At 35.8% G+C, this 15,556-nt stretch overlaps 1 protein-coding gene across 1 annotated transcript; it reads right to left on the bottom strand.

Moving 5' to 3' along the window:
- Positions 1–163: 163 nt before the first annotated feature.
- On the bottom strand, positions 164–15,296 carry LOC127858902 (dipeptidase 1-like). The gene is made up of 12 exons (XM_052396231.1): positions 15,221–15,296; positions 14,616–14,719; positions 8,382–8,478; positions 7,442–7,589; positions 6,779–6,911; positions 5,663–5,813; positions 5,238–5,310; positions 4,398–4,574; positions 3,882–3,978; positions 2,972–3,047; positions 590–725; positions 164–256 (listed from the first exon to the last, which is right to left on the bottom strand). The coding sequence occupies exons 2-12, from the start codon at positions 14,716–14,718 to the stop codon at positions 164–166; spliced, it is 1,284 nt and encodes a 427-aa protein (XP_052252191.1). The 5' UTR covers position 14,719; positions 15,221–15,296.
- Between the last annotated feature and the right edge of the window lie 260 nt (positions 15,297–15,556).

The following is a 15,556-nucleotide window of genomic DNA, read 5'->3' as shown; positions in this document are numbered from 1 at the left end:
TAACTTTAACAAGCAAGCATCGTTATGAGAGACTATAAAGACCATATGTTAATATAAAACCTTAATTTCTTGTATCAATTTTATTTCTATTGATAATTGCACAATTCACTGAAAGTCTTGTATAGGAATAAATACAATAGCAAATCGAGCAATTCTATCTCGCTTAGTACCAAGTAGTTCGGCACTTCCGGTCGACCTGCTCTGACGGTTCAAGGTGGTTTTCAAGTGGGTTCATTGACTTCATGCTGTCACGCACCTGTATCAAAATAAGTACATTCCTCATATTTCAAAATAAATCGGTTAAGTGTAAATTTAAATTTCTTGCATTGTTTCATTGCGTACATAATGTTGCTTGCTATATACTGTAGTACCTAAACAATGCTTCTTATATAAATATAAAAATATATACGTATTTCATACGTGTAATGACTGAAGAAATACGTGTGTGTATCAACATAATATCCATATGCGTAGTTTCAATAAATCGGACTCGGAGCTTCACTTCCTGAATAAGTGTTAATTTAGGTGGATGCTTTTTTATAAGTGCCATCTTATCTATCAATTTCAATCATTTAATATAAACATATACCTTCTCCACTTCACGGAACACGCGAAGGACATTTCTTCCCGCCAACTTTTGCAAGTCAAGGTCACTCCAGCCTCGTTTCACCAGCTCGGCAAAGAGCTCAGGATAGAAAGAGACATTCTCCAAACCAATTGGGAACCTATTCATACACATGATTCATATTATATGTATAACTTATTCTTTAAAAATAGAGTGTGTTTTTGTTTATGTATTATGTATGTATATATGTTTTTTTTATTAATTAATTGATGAAAAAAAACACATAATGTCACGTTTTTAGTAATAGCAATCAACGAAACACTAGAAAAACAACGCCACAATAATGTGTCGAAACATATACATAAGACAGTAGCAATTTACATACTTATAAACGGTTCGACTTTTAAATTGAAGCATACAACGTTATGTTCAGTCAACAATTATAATGATTAATGTTAAATAGCTGTTCCATTTTTTTTAAATTTAAGCACATTCCAAAGGTTTGTATTAAAACGATTTATATTGGGTATGCTGCTTTGATAGATATTTATAAAAAAAGAAAATTTTGCCATCAATAAATTGAACAATCCATGACATTATTGAATGGCCCATTGAAACTTTACAGATGCGTATATGATCAGAATCAAGTGATAAAATCCGCGTTTCTTTGTTGCATGTTTTCTTTTGCGTTGACCTAATTTCAAGCCTGTAAAATGCCCTTTGAGAACACTGATAGAATATTAATTATGTCTATATCGTCAAGTAAAATGTGATTTTTAAAATAAAATAATAACCAAAGCTGTCCAGAAAAGTACCGTATACTCTGGTTATTTTTATTCAGATGGATGCATACACGTTTAATCCAATGAGCTTTGAGACAATTTACAGAGCTTTCTATATTAATCATGTTAAACCGCAAATTGTATTTTCTTGTATAATTTGATCACGTTAAATTATGTCGAATTTCTCCGTCCAAACAAATTTGAAACTTTGTTTTTAAAGTTTTTATTTCAGTTTCATCTGTTCTTTCTGAAATAGTTATTGGGTATATAAGGTTGAAATGAAAACTTTTTAATTTCGAATTTTCATATAAGGAAAATATTCAATGCTCTCCGTTTAAGTAAACAGCGTTGAAACTCAACAATATTATAACATATATTGTGTTCAGCCTTTACATATGTGATGTTGTACATTATTATCCCAAAAGTTGTCGCGCTTTCATAGTCCCAATCAAACTTTTTATGTTGAAACAATGTTACAATCCTGCTTAAAAGTACACCAAACTTCACAACAGAGCATTTATTGGCATTTAGTTATAAAGCTCATATAGTAAAACATGTCTCAATGTTGATATTAAAATATCAAATGACTTTTTTCTGCTGCGGAATCACCTATGTCTTATATAAAAAGCTATACATTCAATGCGTTTGATAAACAGATAAGTGGGTTACCTTACCTTAATCCGTGTTTAATGGCGTGAAATTCAGAGAAATGCCCATTATTAAGTACACAAGATTTTGTTTAACTATAAAATAAATCAACCACTGTATTAGAAACTGGCTTAATCCCTTCGACACATTTTTTCATAAAGTTAAGGTCTAAGCTTTCAAAAGATTTTTGAAAATCATGGCAACAGATCAATCTTGTTTTAATGCGATCGTTTACTTTATCAATTATTTCATTCACAATAAAAACGTTTTCTCCCATTTATCTCTCTTTTATGCGTTTGATCCGTGTTTATAGTTTTTTAAAGGGTTTTATTCTATTAGCTACATATTGTAGTCAAAATTAAACAAAAAGACTGGCTGCTTATAATCGATAGATACAACATCTTTAATTTTTGGCAAAAGTGGAATAACACCTTGTGTTTGAAGTTTGGTTTACTTTCATGTTTCAAAGGAATAATGAATCGAACTGAAAATATGTTTTATGTCGGTTCTAAAGAGTTTATCATTGTTCATGTATGCTTGGACAAATTTATATTCGGACCAATGGTCGGGGAATTGTTATCAATTCTCCAAATTCAATTACTCGTTTTTTTCTTGGTCCAAAATAACGTCTATTTAATAAAGTAAAGCGTAATATTGTTTAACAAGTGTCAAATTGTACCAAAATAACATGCACTCTTGGTAATACTGTTAAGATACAATTTAATGTACCATACCTGTATTAAAATATGCATAAAAATATCAGAGTGTCCTTGTCATACAGTCAAAATAATCAAGTGTTTGGTATTTACCTGTGTTTGTAACCTACATTGAATCAACTTGAGATCAAAGTTAAGAACAAACAACTTTTTTCAAACAATTGTTTGTTGTTTTTGTGTTGTTGTTTGGTTTGTTTTCTCTCCAAGACACTACTGTATATGGGAAGACAAATCGATACAAATAAAGAGAGATGACTTACGAGTCTGCTCCGTCATAATCACCTCCCACGCCCACGTGGTCTACTCCAATCAAGTTTTTAATGTACTCAATATGATCTAAAATCAAAAAGCATTAACTACAAATGTATTCGTTGAGAAAAGGCTTTTCTTGTTTTTGTTGTTTATAGTTCAATATAAAATAATGGTTCCAAATGGTTAACGGCTAAGCATTAAAGTGATATTATGGGCATTTTTCACTGTTGAATTGAGCTGAAAAGAATTGACAGGTCAAAAGAGTTAGTTAAAATGTGGTTATTGACCAATTATCTGCAACTAAACTTGCTACCAGTTGTTTAAAAAAAATATTTTATATTCGATATTCTTACGTGACTCACCCAGTCCTCTAAGCCGAAATGATCCGTAAAACAAAATTGTGTCTTTATGTCGTATGAACGAATCTGCACTAAATTAAATTTAGGTTCACATCGTACATGCATGATCAGTTGTCAACGAAAGTACGGTTGATATTCAAATGCATTATTTTTTCTTCCCGGGATATTGTTTTAGTATGTTGATGCTGCATTAACAAATATAAGTGTATATGAAGTGAAAACACCAAAAATTAACAACGGTTGCGATAGACACCTATAAACGGTTAGATGCCCATAATATCACTTTAAAAGGCAAGTTGTTAAACAAATACAGCAAAAACAAACAAAAAGCGTGTGAGGGCCCTTAACACTGGCTTTAAATACATGTTTATATGATTTATTACCGAGTTTATGCCAATCACACGCCATCAAAGTGTTGAGGGTAAAAAACTTTATGGATCCTTATTTGTATGTGGTGCGTGGTAGCCATGTTCCAACGATAACTGTACAATTAAGCCCCGTAAAATTAATGCTTTTAATAGTAACATAAACTGAGATTCGGCTTCGCCGTGATGCGTACCTGCGACATCTGTTAGTTCGGTCGTGGGTTTGTTGTTCGGTGAACACACAACAAACGGTGTGTAGAAATTCACCATAACAACGCCACCATTTTCTCTCTGCAGGACAAAATTTGACCAAGTAAACAAACACAAATGTAATCTTTAGTTGGACCGACAGATCCTGTAAATGACAAGTGGACAATTGCTGAACAACAAACAAACAGATGCAAGAAATGCATGTAAAATGTTACGAGGGTGCATTAGTGACACGCTTATAACTCGATAGGTACCATGTTAATTAAATAATTTAAAGTTTCTTTCTATTTGGAAATACATTTTTGATTGCAAATAATTGTAATTTTCAAAGTATTTGGTCGTACATCTTCGTCTCCCACCTCAATTTGTATTTACGCTTTACAGTTGCTGGTAATCCATCTTAATAAACGGAGGCAATATAGAATGACGATCGCTCTTGCATTGAATTGAGCGAACCTAATACAGAACAACCTCTTTCTTTGCAATAACGTTCGCCTTACCGTCTTGAGTAGTACGTCATCCTGAACGTTTCTGTAGTGATTACACAGTCTGAATGCGGACGAGTGCGTGAACAGAACAGGCGCACGTGTCAGACTGAGCACGTCTAACATGGTCTTCTTGGCCACGTGCGCGAGATCTACAATCATTCCCAGCCGGTTCATCTCCAGGATCACTTTCTGAATCGAAATCAGCTAGCACGAGTAATGTTTTTTATCAGATTGCGATCAATTGAGCATAGAAGTATCGTGTCTACGTATATATAATTCTTATAAAATCTGACAAAAGATGTCATTTTACAGCTCATTATTTACCGATAGAAAAAGGACACAATATAAAAATCATTTGAACATAAACATAGCTAACGGTACTGGACGAAAATAATGCTTTTGCATTAACCGCTTAAAGCTAGCGTTAGTTGGTTCATAGTTTCACTGAGTGCCTAGAAACGCATGTGACTGAACGCCTTATAATGACTCTACATACCATTCAACAACAAAGTGTGTGCTTGATTAAAGCCTCAATATCAAGTTTCGTACTAGTATTAGATGCAACTTTGAAAATCACTTACGTTCTGTTTGCATGACGTTTACGTTTATTATTAAAGTTTAAGATTCAATTATTTAATATGTGGGCTATACAATATTCCCAAGGGGATACTGTATACTTGCATTACCAAAATTAAACGTATTTAACAATTTATAAACATTCGAATACAAATATTTTTAAAGAATGTCTTAAATTATATCAAAACGTACACTTTTTCTTAAAGTCATGAGTAACACTTGGGTCTGATTTTCTGGTCAAAGATTGTAATTCGGGGAATACAACTACAACGTTACCTTTCCAAAATCTGTTAACCCGTTCAGGACCGTCCCGTTGTATGTTGGCTCATCAACGTGCCAGTTGTCTGCCCTTGAAAATCAAGCAACATTATATGAGTCGCGTTTTGAGAAAACTGGACATAATGCATGTGCGTAAAGTGTCGTCCCAGATTAGCCTATGCAGTCCGCACAGGCTAATCAGGGACGACACTTTCCGCTGTTATGGTATTTTTCGTTTGAAGGAAGTCCCTTCTTACCGAAAATCAAGTTTAGGCGGAAAGTGTCGTCCCTGATTAGCCTGTGCGGACTGCACAGGCTAATCTGGGACGACACTTTACGCACATGCATTATGCCCAGTTTTCTCAGAACGCGACTCATATATTGACAACATTTTTAACCTATTGACTTTTAACTTGAAAGGGAGAATAATTAGTTTGAACTACCATGGGGTGTTACAGCTGTGAGTGACGGTCATGTAGCGCACACCCAACTCATAGTACATGCGCAGTGCTCCCAAACTGCTGTCGATGGAGTGACCGCCTTCAAGGCCAATCATACTTGCTATTTTGCCGGCCTGGAAGGCCTTCATCACATCTTAAGTGAATGTTTAAAACGTGTCAATTCTCTTTCATGTAAATAAATTGAAATTATCTAAAATATTGTTCCATTATAAACTCATTGTTTTTAAAATATTCCCACCATACAACGACACTAATACAATGATTCACATGTTATCATTTCAATTGAAGGAGTAAAGGGAAAAAGAGCACACAGAACAATAAACATGTACTCATTTCATGCGGATACGTAAGTTCGCAGAGAAACTCATGATTCATAATTACCAATGAATGCTTACAGTGATGATTTTGGAATATTTAAAAACATGTAAAACTGTTTTCATCTGTCATTGTATTTGTGTACTTCCGTTATAGAATTTCGTTTACACGGAAAATATATCACACTAAAACATCCATATGATCATGCCTATAATTGTTAAAGTGTTAGAACAATGTTAATATGGGGACGTTTGTCATCCCTTTTGCTTATGCATTGTCTTGTGAACTCACACATGCGCTGGAAAGAAATAGCGAACTGGTAAAACGTCTTATTTATATTAAACGTGCTTGTTAAGTAATGGAAGTGTTCATGCTTTATACTTGAGATGAACGTGTAGACAGTTTTCTTTCTTATTGGTGCATGGTCATAAGTGTGTCCACATTAAAAGACTGACTTAATTTTATAAGTTCTAAAAACAGGCTCTTTCTTCGGCTTTCAAATATTCAGAAATACTGTAACGTTATTTTATCATTTGAATAACAATACTGATTTGGACATTTAATTGTTCCGAAGCTATATGTTCTTCGTAACGCACCTTTATATCCCTCGACAATATCACTGCAATCCAGAAAAATAACGGACAGGAGCAAACGTGATATATAACCAATACGAACCAATCGCTAAACGAGTTCCAGATGTCTTGTTTAAATATGCGTTGACAGTGATAACTAATAAAATACACGTGGGGACTTGATTTGATTTGAAAGAAATTGTATGCAAACCATCGACTTTATCGACGAACTGGAATGTTTCTGGGTAACGTGTGATGAACTTTTTGATGACGTCAAGTTGTTCCAGTGTTTGGCGTACTACGTCGTGATACTGAGCTTGGCATGTGACCCAGCAAGACCAAAACTTAAATGCATAATATTTTCAATGTATATCAAGTACATGTACAATTAGTTTGGTTTGATTAAAACACTTTCAAGCACTATATTCTATGAAAGTCCACTAAATCGTTATACATCATATAATTGCATTGTATTGGCTAGTGAAGTCTGATACACCACATGCCATAATCACGTTATAATCAGAGAAGCCGAACATTCTACCATGGCAACTACTGTTTGCAATTTTAAGAAGCACAATCAATACTTATGATGACACGGTATCAATACTCGATTGTTTGTGTTGGTGTTCTTATTCAATTATCGTCATGTTGAGTTTTCCCTATTTAGTATTTTTTAAATCATTTTCCTTCTTTGTAGAAATTCTCTGGATTATCGAATTTCTATCACAAACAAAAAGTAGTACGGACGCAGAACCATGATCGGCCCAGATCATATTCAAACTAAGTTTAAACACTGACTCAAACAATATGTATTTTATGCTAACCTGTATGCTTAGTACACCCAGAGCCATCTCACTTTTAGATCTACACTTACCTGTCCTCCAAGCATTCCTTTACGCAGCTTGGGTATGTCAACTTGAGAGAGAACCTTGCCCCAGACCAAATCCAGGTCCGAGTCTAACTCTACACTATACACAGAGTCGTTGGCGAAATATGCGTATTGCTCGGCCAGGTCGTTGTGGCTATGTGATACGGAAAATTAACCCATTTATGCCTAGTGGACTCTCCCATCCTTCTAAATTGGATCTTTTTTTTTCCAAAATTAGGGAAGTCTAGTATACTTATTTCTATGTATAGAATATTTCTTACAGAAATTACTTTAAGCAAAAAGCGCAGACCCAGATGAGACGCCGCATCATGCGGCGTCTCATCTGGATCTACGCTGTTTGCCAAGTCCTTTTTTTCTAGACGCTAGGCATAAATGGGTTAAAGTACATAATTTAGTAATAGTTTGACTATAATTTGTTTAAAATGACAATAAAATGTTAAGGCCAAATAAGGTCATCATTCTTCAAAATTCTAATGTTCATGATACCTCCTACTACAGCTACATGATGCTCGTTTGTTTTGGTTGTTTTGTGATTTTCGGTTAAGCAACGGTAGGAAATTCTGGCACAGGACTCAATTGAAAGTCGTTTGACAAAAACAACTATTAGTTTAAGTGATCGCTTATGACGAAATTCCAGCTTATCGTTATTGAAAATCGTTATTAAAATAAATTTAAGAAAGACTTTTCAATAACGATAAGCTGGCATTTTGTCTAAAACGATAACAGATATATGTATTTTCACCGCATTTTTTTTTGTTTAGTCGCATCAAGAAAAAACTATTGTGCACATAATTGATAATGTATATAAGGGTTACATATTGATTAAAATTAAACAATAATTTGGTTAATTTAAAAATCACGATGTCGACATAAATTACCACATAACTTTAAAACAAGGAGGTCGAACAATCCCATCATGCCTTACCCGTCAATAAGAGGGTATGATTGAAGCACGCATTTTGCCCGGTCGAGATCCGGATTGGGGGTATTCCTGCGCGGAACACAGTGTGCTAGGTGTGTCGCTAAAAGAGCATCAACATTACTGAACACAGTGCGATAGGTGTGTCGCTAAAAGAGCATCAACATTACTGAACACAGTGCGATAGGTGTGTCGCTAAAAGAGCATCAACATTACTGAACACAGTGCGATAGGTGTGTCGCTAAAAGAGCATCAACATTACTGAACACAGTGTGATATGTGTGTCGCTAAAAGAGCATCAACATTACTGAACACAGTGTGCTAGGTGTGTCGCTAAAAGAGCATCAACATTACTGAACGCAGTGTGCTAGGTGTGTCGCTAAAAGAACATCAACATTACTGAACGTAGTGTGCTAGGTGTGTCGCTAAAAGAGCATCAAAATTACAGAACACAGTGCGATAGGTGTGTCGCTAAAAGAGCATCAACATTACTGAACAGAGTGTGCTAGATGTGTCGCTAAAAGAGGATCAACATTACTGACAACAGTGTGCTAGGTGTGTCGCTAAAAAAAGCATCAACATTACTGAACACAGTGTTCTAGGTGTGTCGCTAAAAGAGCATCAACAATACTGAACGTAGTGTGCTAGGTGAGTCGCTAAAAGAGCATCAACATTACTGAACACAGTGCGATAGGTGTGTCGCTTAAAGAGCATCAACATTACTGAACACAGTGTGCTAGGTGTGTCGCTAAACGAGCATCAACATTACTGAGCACAGTGTGCTAGGTGTGTCGCTAAACGAGCATCAACATTACTGAACACAGTCTGCTAGATGTGTCGCTAAAAGAGCATCAACATTACTGAACACAGTGCGATAGGTGTGTCGCTAAAAGAGCATCAGCATTACTGAACACAGTGCGATAGGTGTGTCGCTAAAAGAGCATTAATATTACTGAGCGCAGTGTGCTAGGTGTGTCGCTAAAAGAGCATCAACATTACTGAACGCAGTGTGCTAGGTATGTCGCTAAAAGAGCATCAACATTACTGAACACAGTGTGATAGATGTGTCGCTAAAAGAGCATCTTACTGAACACAGTCTGCTAGGTGTGTCGCTTAGAGAGCATCAACATTACTGAACACAGTGTGCTAGGTGTGTCGCTAAAAGAGCATCAACATTACTGAACACAGTGCGGTAGGTGTGTCGCTAAAAGAGCATCAACATTACTGAACACAGTGCGATAGGTGTGTCGCTAAAAGAGCATCAACATTACTGAACACAGTGCGATAGGTGTGTCGCTAAAAGAGCATCAACATTACTGAACACAGTGCGATAGGTGTGTCGCTAAAAGAGCATCAACATTACTGAACACAGTGCGATAGGTGTGTCGCTAAAAGAGCATCAACATTACTGAACACAGTGCGATAGGTGTGTCGCTTAAAGAGCATCAACATTACTGAACACAGTGTGCTAGGTGTGTCGCTAAACGAGCATCAACATTACTGAACACAGTGCGATAGGTGTGTCGCTAAAAGAGCATCAACATTACTGAACACAGTGCGATAGGTGTGTCGCTAAAAGAGCATCAATATTACTGAACACAGTGCGATAGGTGTGTCGCTAAAAGAGCATCAACATTACTGAACGTAGTGTGCTAGGTGAGTCGCTAAAAGAGCATCAACATTACTGAACACAGTGCGATAGGTGTGTCGCTTAAAGAGCATCAACATTACTGAACACAGTGTGCTAGGTGTGTCGCTAAACGAGCATCAACATTACTGAGCACAGTGTGCTAGGTGTGTCGCTAAACGAGCATCAATATTACTGAACACAGTCTGCTAGGTGTGTCGCTAAAAGCGCATCAACATTGCTGAACACAGTGCGATAGGTGTGTCGCTAAAAGAGCATCAGCATTACTGAACACAGTGCGATAGGCGTGTCGCTAAAAGAGCATCAATATTACTGAGCGCAGTGTGCTAGGTGTGTCGCTAAAAGAGCATCAACATTACTGAACGCAGTGTGCTAGGTATGTCGCTAAAAGAGCATCAACATTACTGAACACAGTGTGATAGATGTGTCGCTAAAAGAGCATCTTACTGAACACAGTCTGCTAGGTGTGTCGCTAAGAGAGCATCAACATTAATGAACAAAGTGTGCTAGGTGTGTTGCTAAAAGTGCATCAACATTACTGAACACAATGCGATAGGTGTGTTGCTAAAAGAGCATCACATTACTGAACACAGTGCGATAGGTGTGTCGCTAAAAGAGCATCAACATTACTGAACACAGTGCGATAGGTGTGTCGCTAAAAGAGCATCAACATTACTGAACGCAGTGTGCTAGGTGTGTCGCTAAAAGAGCATCAGCATTACTGAACACAGTGCGATAGGTGTACAGGGTTCCCTCTGGGCTTTCAAAAGTTGTCGCCACTTACTTTCGCCAAATTTAAAAAGTTGTCGCCACACTGGGGCTACATTTGGGCAATGAAGATCATGTTATTATAATACAAACAAAAACTGAGCATTTACAGTATGTTAAAGGAATTGATTTAATAACAGTAGTATTAATAATAACAACACATTTAACATTGTTAATTAAATAAAGGCACGTTCAATCAGTTGTAACTCTTGTTAATTGACACCTTCTTAGCAGCCTGAATATGTTGCCACAGTTTTGGTGTTTCAGAAGCTTTATGGTATTCTGAAAATACAAAAAGGGAAATATAATATTAATATAACACTAATAATAATCACTGAATGTGAAGTATATAAATAATATAAATGTGTGCTAGCATATGATCTACTACATAGAGCCCTTAACACAACAGTCAAATAAAATAAGCATTTGTGTATATCAAATGTCAAATTGTATCCATGTGCTAAACTATGTTTACCTTTTTTTTAAGGTACATCCGGTAGTGAATGAATTAATAAGTGTTTAGGATATAAAGAGTTCACACAGCATAGATTGTGTGTTGGAAATCATATTGAAGGAAATGAAATTCTGATAAACAACTGTCTTTGTTTGGTTTTTGTTTGTTAGCTGGTGAATAATAGCGGTGGGAACGTTTGCATTTTGAATGAGTCTCAAAATAAGCAGCATCTAATGTTCACTTTCTAAAAGTCGTTTTACACTCTGAACTTGCCATTTTGACGAGTGAAACAGCAATATGTCACCGTTTAAATAGAACCAATAGATGTAAAATGTTTTACTATTTTCTATAATTACACCGATTTTTCTAAAAACAATCGATACTTACCTTTTTGATTGTCATTGTTGTCAATTTAACGGTCTTGAATCTGCTTCGAACACTGTGACAAACACTTCACATTTAAGCGCAAAGTCGGTATATTTCAATATTGCCTTATCTCTGAAGCAATAAAACTGCCGACCAATTAAGATAACTTGCAACAACACCCCAGATAATCGCAATTGACCAGTCGCCAACTCCGCCCACATTTTGTCGATCAGCCAATCAGATATCGATTTTTCACACACCCCTCAGCAACGCTTATCTGGCCGCCATTTTGTCCGACAAACAAAGCGTGTTGTACATATGGAATGAACGTAATTTTTAAGAGTTTACACAGATTTTATATCAAATGCATGATCATTACTGTTCGATCATTATTCAAAATTGTAGGTGCTATACATACTTTATAAAAGGTTATTATTTTATCTTTTTTCCTTGAACATATGAACGAGTAATGAGAAAACAAACACAATAAATAGTTTAACCACACCAGGTGTGTGTTCTATAAAACGTGTTATACCGTTTGATGCACAATATTTTTAAGCAGTTTGGGCAACATAATAATTGCCACACGTGCTTATTAATCTCAGCGTAATTGTCGATGATTAATAAATAACAGTATGTTGCGTGGATCTCAGAATGAAGGAACATTAAGGCATTGTTAGGTACTGTACACAAGAAAAGAAAACTATTTAATTACTTAAATGATTTCCAATTATATATTTATTTTCTGTGGATCATAAACAAGGGAAATCATTATAAATTGTTAACTTAAATATTGTTTTAACTAAAGTAAAAACAACAAAAAGGTGATTTCAACGCGGCTTAGCCAGCTTAAAGCGACTTCAAGTGTAAAATGTACGGCTTATATTACAACAACAACATTTCTAATACAACATACATTGTCACTGGAGAAATGTGAAAATTGCAATTAACATATAAGGGCCATCTTGTTATAAATAAGCAAATGCATAATATGCTAAATGTATTCAATTCGAATGTTCGTGAACAGCACCGTAATACCAACATTTCATTTTTTGATAGTGAAATGTAACAGGTTCGCATTAAACATAAATGTAATAAAATGCATATTAGACTATCTGTTAATGAAACCACGAAATCAGGCCTGTATTAAATTATGGTTACAATAAAAATTTAATTTATATCTAAATAAAAAAAATCGGTGTCTTTTTAAAAATAACACAATAAAACAAAGATCTAAACATTTTTAATTAACAAAAAACCCATCATGATATGGATATGTCATTTGAATTTAATAAAAATATTTGCAAAATTATATATGAATAGCCACCGGGTTCACTGTCAGACGGTTGAATACAAGTTCAAAATCAATATGAAATAAATGCTCATTTTTACGACGGATTTTTCATCACCTCCCTATATAATATGTATTAGAAACGTTTCTGATAGTCAGTCTGCCGTTAACTCATTTATTTTGATTACGCCATTTCTATCTAAAGTTTTTATAATTGTATTAACGTTTTACAAAGCAGTTTAGTTTAGTGTGCGGCTTTAATAATTTATTTTATAGAAAAGAGCATAATACATCATTACAGATATAGAATTTCCCTCACGTAATCCGCTATAATTGCGATCTGCTTGTCGGAGTTTTTTAATCACTAGACCACGTGACTATGTGGGCGGAGCGATCGATAATTTGGCGACTGGTCAATTATCACCATAACATGCCACTTTGCGGTAGTCGGCAGTTAGCACCACGCTCCATTGATTACAGCTGTATCGCTTACACCATGGAAATCTATAGTATTACGACTGCCGTAAAGCGGCTGGTAAACACAGCGTCTTTTGTCATTTTAAGAAAATATGAACGCAGAAAAATGCCGATTTTTTTTTTTAAATCGCCATTTACGAAATTTTGTCGCCAGATTTTTTATTTTATCGCAATTGGCGCCAATGGCGATCGACAGCGGGAACCCTGGACCGTGTATCGCTAAAAGAGCATCAACATTACTGAACACAGTGCGATAGGTGTGTCGCGAAAAGAGCATCAACATTACTGAACACAGTGCGATAGGTGTGTCGCTAAAAGAGCATCAACATTACTGAACACAGTGTGCTAGGTGTGTCGCTAAAAGAGCATCAACATTACTGAACTCTGTGTACTGAAATATCAATAATAATACGAAACACAGGTGGATTGTTGAAAAAGAAACGAAAAACCTGATCACAGTGTGTTTGGTATGTAGCTGAATGGGAAATGAAAACACTCAGCACAGTATATTAGGTGGGTTGCGGAAGTAGCAAATACAACACTGAGCCCAGTGTGATTGGTGGGTTGTTGAAATAGAAATGAAAACACTGAGCACAGCATGTTAGGTGGGTTGCGGAAAGGGAAAATACAACACTGGACCCGGAGTGATTTTTAGGGTTGTTGAAAGAGCAAAGACAAACTCAAAACAGTGTGCTGATTGATTGTTAAAAACAACAAAACACTGAACACAGCAATAAAACACTAAAACAGTGTTTGGTTCGTTGCTGAAAGAGCAACGAAGATACTGAGCACATTATGCTATGCGGAATACTGAAAGAGTTACGAAAAACTGAACACGGTATTCCCGGTGTGGATCTGAAATAGCATCGACAACACTGAACAACGTTTGCCCAGTTGGTTTATGAAAGAGCATCGACAACACTGAACAACATTTGCTTAGTTGGTTTATGAAAGAGCATCGACAACACTGAACAACGTGTGCTTAGTTGGTTTATGAAGGAGCATCGACAACACTGAACAACGTGTGCTTAGTTGGTTTATGAAAGTTCAAAGAAAACACTGAACAAATAGTGCTGGTTGAGTTGCTGAAAGATCAAACAAATGCATACAACGTGGAAGGTGGGATACGAAAGAGAAATGAAAACACTGATCAGGGTTCAGACGTTATATGCTGAAACCTAAATCACTGTTTAAATTAAAACACAATTTTTGCGTTGTAGAATATGCATGTATTACCATTCCCTGCGCGGTCATTGTTATCCAGCAGGTATCGATTGCTGATCACGTGACCAGAAGCATTTGACGTCAGCATCAGAAGCAACACCAATGACTTCATCATACTGTTATTTAAAATAAAATTTTATCAACAATTCTCATCTAAAACAAAATCGTACATCAAAGATTAAAACCTGTTAGCTTGATTGGCGGTAAGAGTAAATGTTTGTAGAATATGTTTGGTACATAGCCTGATATTGATGTAATATCTTCAGCCGAATTTTACAATTGCACCCCTGCCATCAATCACTAGGATATGATTAACTCATTTATGCCTAGTGCACTTTCCCATCCTTCTAAATTGGATCGATTTATTTTCAAAATTAGGGATGTCTAGTATATTTATTCTATGTTTAGAATATTTCTTACAGAAATTCCTTTAAGCAAACAGCGCAGACCCAGATGAGACGCCGCATCATGCGGCGTCTCATCTGGGTCTGCGCTGTTTTCCAAGGCTTTTTTTCTAGACGCTAGGCATACATGGGTAAAATACCATGCTGAATACTGTTATTTTGATGTGTGTCTTCTATACAAATTGAAATAATTTGCAAGTAACAAAAGCTTACCTTCCTTAGTTCCACTAAAGTGTGCACCTAGGTCTAACGAGTATCTCCAGACGTCGTCCAAGTGACACAAGGAAAAGGTTATCTCTTTCTGTGACCTTGAAGATAGGAATCGAGATGGTTTGGAGAAGATTGTGGTACCAAAATAAGCTTCCCGTTCGGCAGTATAAATTTGTATTATGATACGTACGCCCTTACACGGTCAATTGGTATTGAAAGCTTATTTACGTTTCAATTATTAGGAATGTACAACATGTATTTAGTTTCTAGACTCTTCAATATTATTTTCAAGACTAGCCTAGTTCCATTTTACGATTAGTCTAGTTTCTTTTTTAAGAC

This window comes from Dreissena polymorpha, chromosome 14 (assembly GCF_020536995.1).
Source record: "Dreissena polymorpha isolate Duluth1 chromosome 14, UMN_Dpol_1.0, whole genome shotgun sequence".
NCBI lineage: Eukaryota > Metazoa > Mollusca > Bivalvia > Myida > Dreissenidae > Dreissena > Dreissena polymorpha.
Note: the sequence above shows the minus strand (reverse complement) of the source record. Positions and strands in the feature narration are given on the sequence as shown.